The sequence below is a fragment of the Limulus polyphemus genome, unplaced genomic scaffold, assembly GCF_000517525.1.
Source record: "Limulus polyphemus unplaced genomic scaffold, Limulus_polyphemus-2.1.2 Scaffold842, whole genome shotgun sequence".
NCBI lineage: Eukaryota > Metazoa > Arthropoda > Merostomata > Xiphosura > Limulidae > Limulus > Limulus polyphemus.
This window is the reverse complement of record NW_013666452.1, coordinates 168,678-173,817: the sequence shown is the minus strand read 5'-3', so window position 1 is coordinate 173,817 and position 5,140 is coordinate 168,678. Positions and strand designations below refer to the sequence as shown.

Below are 5,140 nucleotides of genomic sequence, written 5' to 3'. Positions count from 1 at the left end.
GAATTATAAACTGAGGGCACAATGATGTTTTACATGTATATCTAGCGTTTATCTCTGTTGTGCTTGTAGGTTACCGCATCGATGATCACTGTAACGCCCTGTAAGACAGAAAGCTGTTCTGGAAACCCAAACTTACTTTTTATATCAATAATATATATTTAAATATCAGTTAATTTGAACTCCGGCCATTATTAATAGGGTTAAGGTCATCATCATTCTCTTTTTCAACAGCATAACTCAAAAATAACGTATTAACTTTAACAAAATGTTGTATAATAAATGATCATTTCTAGTTAGAAAAAGAGTAAAAAACACGCTTTGTTTGAATGTACGTTAGATAATTAGTTGAATACTAGCTACTTTATGGCCCCGTAAGAACAAAGCACACGAAGACAACTCAGACAAAACAAGCAGGCTTATTATTTTTTAATTTCCTTGAATACTTCTGTAATTTGCTTTCAATTTTATATACATGAAAAGTTGGCATATTGACAACTTTTAGCACAACCATTGTACAATTTCAATTAGTACGCTTTTCGGTTTCTTATTTTTGTATATTTTAACAAAGTTCACCTAATTCACAGGAAAACGAACATTCTGTACATAGACCAAAAGAAGTTAGTGTACATAAATTTACGAAAACTAAAATCACAGTATTATTTTTACATATATCAAGGCAGGAAAGAATTGTACCAGAAGGAAAGGTTCAATCACTCCGATTAAAATAATAATAATAAACAGACGGGGTTTCCTTAAACAAAAGAAATAACACAGAATTATTTTTCTAGTATTTTTTGTTTGTTTATTTCGAACTTTACTTCTGGCAGTTTTCTTAGATCACCTGTGATTCCACGTTAAGGCACAAGTACGGTGGAAAGAACTGAGGTCTTTTTTTTTTTTCACGCACCAATACAAATAGTACAGCTTCTTCGCCGACATGAAAGTTCACGGGTGGAGACTATTTTTATTTATGTATTCAATAGAACACCTTGAACATTCAACTAACGATCCAACTCTCAAGGCCAAATTAAAAAACAAATCAAATGTACGATTAGCGCCTAACTCATTACAGACCTCGTTGGATCAGTGCCTAGGTGACTCGGTGTCTTCTCAGTCTGAAAGAAAGAAGAAATACACTACAGCATCACATGGCTACGCTATATTTAAGTAGTACTTAGAATCGTATAGTACTTTTAATAGCATACAATAAATAATGCAATTCACGTATAAATCATTGACATCACACAATTGCAACAATATGAAATGTGCTATAACGAGTAATTAACTATTTCTTACATCGTTACATTTAACAACACGTCTTCAGGAACGTAGTTAAGTGGGGGAGGGGCGAATTACTACATCAGTATTCCAAAGGTGTAAAAGGTCCACAGTTTTCTTATTTTTTAAATAAACACTCGACTTTTATGTAACTTACTTAACCTTTCTTATGTAGAAGAAAATGTTCACATTCTTTTTTTTTTTAATTACCACCTACTCCATAGTGTTGAATACGCTCCTGGTCTTAGCATACGCGAATGTCGATGATGCAAGTATATTTTTAATAATACTCTTAAACACAAGTCTATATAAACCAACTGTAAAATGCCATAAATCACACGTAATTTGATATAATTTTAAATTATAAACAATACTCTGAACTGAGTACACTTAACAAACGCCAATATAAACCATGTATTATGTGTTGTTAATACTATTCAAACAACAAATCAATTATCTGGATTTTATTACTAACAAAAGTTTAACACCTTCAAATTCAGGCCTAAATCGTATTCAGTTTCTTACAATTCTCTGAACACAAACTAATTACAATTAAGTGTAAGCTATCACAACATCCTCATCAAACGACAGCATAATCCAGTTGTATTTGGACTTTGAGCGTCGGGTCGTAAGTTGTATTTAAATGTGCAAATGAAAATGTCAAATAGTTATTCAGATCATTCACGTACATGAACCAAAAATATTGAAAATTTATTTTAAAGTAGACTTTAACAATAAAATGCACTGAGCCTTGTGTGGATTATATCACCTACATACTAATTATTTTAAGCTAAAACCAAGTTCATCATTGTAATTTGTATAAAAGTGAGCTTCAACACAACCTTCACAAGTCATGTATGTATTTGAAGTACATACAAAATTATAATCAGTTAGTGATTTATAAAATAATCCCTTCAACTTTTATAAACAGTTATCGGTACTAGTAAGACAATACAAAGCGAACCTACTTCTTCGATTGTGCAAGAGTTAACCACTACATTATTGCAGGAATGAGGAAGAAGTCCCAGCGGCTGCCGGCTTGGTCTGGTCGTGATGCCGTAACTCGCGAGCCAAACGGCTGGATGGGTTTCGAGAGCGATCTGGAGATCTAGAATATAATCAATTACATGTTGAATTATTGCCAACATAGATAGACTCCTGTTTTTCGGCATGTTGGGCACTAACTCCTTCAGCTTATATAAGAGTTGTCGCATTTCGTCGCTGGTTTCATCACGATCTCTTTTGGTAAATTTATTAATTTTGTTATTGGTTTTCTTCATATAGCAGTTGCTAGACGAAACTTCAACGGTAGCCTTCATGATACTGAGAATTCAAAAGCTGTTGAACGATAACAGAAAATCCCGAGAAGGGACGATACAAACGCTAATATAACCACACATACACAGATACCCACACCTCATGAACAAATGCATTTACTCACGTGCTTCAAGTGGATTTTGTATTGACAGAGAAATGTTGAAACGCTTTAAGTGCACCGAGTCTGGCGATTGGCCGATAGGAGGTAGAAGCGAAGTGAAATATGGCCAATCATGTGGTTCGCTGCATACACTCATAACAAAGCACGATAAATATATGTCTTCAATGTTAGCTCACCAAAGCCGTATACAACTCTGTAGCTCACGAGTTGCTGGTGCCATCTTCCGTTATTCATTGTTCTTTTATTTTAAATAAACATATGCTATCGGATTTGGTCCTCTAGTGGCACAGCGGTTCCGACACATGTGGCGAGCACTGCCAGATAGCCCATTGTGTAGTTGTTGTTTGTTGTTAAGCACAAAGCTACACAAAGGGCTATCTGTGCTCTGCCCACCACGGGTATCTAAACCCGGTTTCTAGCGGTATAAGCATTGTGTAACTTTGTGCTTAACATATAAACAAACAAGCTACCGGATTGAAAAGTCTTGCTAAAGGAACAACAATCAACAACAAATTTATGTATCGAAATTGTACTGTGTTTTAGGAACTGTTCCAGAAGTACACAAGGAAGGTACAAAAATAATTGTGACAAAATATAATAAACTTTTCTGTGTCCAGAAGTGTTCACAAATAAAGTAGCAAAGTTTTAAATATTATTATTTTAAATGCCTTTTGCTGCCTCTAGGGAAATTTCATTCTTTGTGCGAAGTATTAGTATTATTTATGTTTTTTTTTTTCTTGGGGGCATTTTCAAAAACGTTTGTTACGAATTTAATTGATGAAGAGCTCTTCCAAGACTAGGGAAACGGTTGCTATAACGACGTGTATTATTCCAGTATGTCTTACAATAATTTATTTGTTTTGGAATTTCGCGCAAAGCTACAAGAGTGTAAGACTAGAGGGAAGGCAACTAGTCATCACCATCCACCGCCAACTCTTGGGCTACTCTTTTACCAACGAATAGTGGGATTGACCGTCACATTATAACGCCCCCACGGCTGAAAGGGCGAGCATGTTTGGTGGGATGCGGATTCGAACCCGCGACCTTCAGATTGTGAGTCGAGCGCCTTATCCACCTGGCCATGCCGGGCCCGTCTTACAATAAAACAAAGGTGTTTATATAGTAGGATCACTTTATACTTAAAAACATACAATAAAAATAACAAGTTGTTCAGAAATAGGCCATAAAGTATAATAGATAAACTTACCAGATTACTCTGCTTTTAACGTTTTTAAGGGATTTGAGGAACCAGACGTTGGCGAGAAAAACATATGGGGGTTAAGAAACTGTTATCTGTGACCAAAATAAAATTATAAACGTCATCTTGGACAACGTAACCACTTTTGTTTGCTTAAGAATAATAGTTTTCTAGAAATTAGTTTGAATTATTAGTATTATTTTCTATTATATTTTATTTCTTATCTGTGTGTCAGTCAGTCAGCGCCATAGCTCCCAAAGGAAATAACCTAAAGACCTGAAACTTTGTATGCTGAGGGACTTCTGAAGGGGTGCACCTGGGTGTTATTTGTATCTCAAAAAAATATTGGCCAGCCTTTTTGGCCTATAATTTTGCTCTACCGCCTTAAACCATTAAAAAAAAAGAGAAGTATATACTGCCATCTGTCGTTTGGTACAACAAATTGTTAGGGAGTAAGTGTTTAATAATAACAACAGTTTTGTAACAAAAGGTTTTAAAAAACATATAAAAGTATTAGAATTTATATTATTGACGGAAATGATTATATTGAAATGTTTGTTTGTGTGTACATATTTCAGTCAATAATATAAAGCAATAACAGTTTTGTAACAACAGGTTTAAAAAAACACATAAAAGTATTAGAACTCATATTATTGGCGGAAATATTATATTTAAATATTTGTATCTAAAAAAACTGTTTTCAAAATATGTGTGTGAGGTTAAGGGATTTTATTATAGAGTTATTATTTCGAATAAAAGCTTGTATATAAAAAGTTTTGACTTATATACAGACCAAATAGTATTAGTAGAAATGGTATTTTTACATTTGTACCATTTAACGGTTTTTTTCAGTGACTGATGTTCAAGACTCATAATGTAGGTACATTAATATGCAGAATTATACACGGACTTTTCTCTACTTTGAAATACTTTATTTGCGAGCTTCTGGTCAGGTGGTTAGGGCGCTCGACTCGCAATCTGCGGGTCGCGGGTTCGAATCCCCGTCACAACAAACATGCTCGCCCTTTCATTATAACGTGGGAGCGTTATAATGTGACGGTCAATCCCACTATTCGTTGGTAAAAAGAGTGGCCCAAGAGTTGGCGGTGGATGGTAATGACTAGCTGCCTTCTCTCTAGTCTTACACCGCTAAATTAGGGACGGCTAGCGCAGATAGCCCTCGTGTAGCTTTGCGCGAAATTAAAAACAAACCGGGGAACAATGTA

At 34.9% G+C, this 5,140-nt stretch overlaps 1 protein-coding gene across 1 annotated transcript; it reads right to left on the bottom strand.

The window, feature by feature from the left end:
* Positions 1-901: 901 nt before the first annotated feature.
* On the bottom strand, positions 902-2,710 carry LOC111086091 (protein extra-macrochaetae-like). The gene is made up of 2 exons (XM_022387615.1): positions 2,247-2,710; positions 902-1,115 (listed from the first exon to the last, which is right to left on the bottom strand). Exons 1-2 carry the CDS (start codon positions 2,595-2,597, stop codon positions 1,059-1,061), a joined length of 408 nt encoding a protein of 135 aa, XP_022243323.1. The 5' UTR covers positions 2,598-2,710; the 3' UTR covers positions 902-1,058.
* Positions 2,711-5,140: the final 2,430 nt, after the last annotated feature.

What these genes read in the sequence shown, in the direction of transcription:
- LOC111086091 (XM_022387615.1), bottom strand. Translation starts at nt 2,597, where the DNA reads ATGAAGGCTACCGTTGAAGTTTCGTCTAGCAACTGCTATATGAAGAAA. An exon ending in ACTCTTGCACAATCGAAGAA is followed by an intron (nt 1,116 to 2,246) that starts GTAGGTTCGCTT and finishes TCTTTCTTTCAG; the next exon opens with ACTGAGAAGACACCGAGTCA.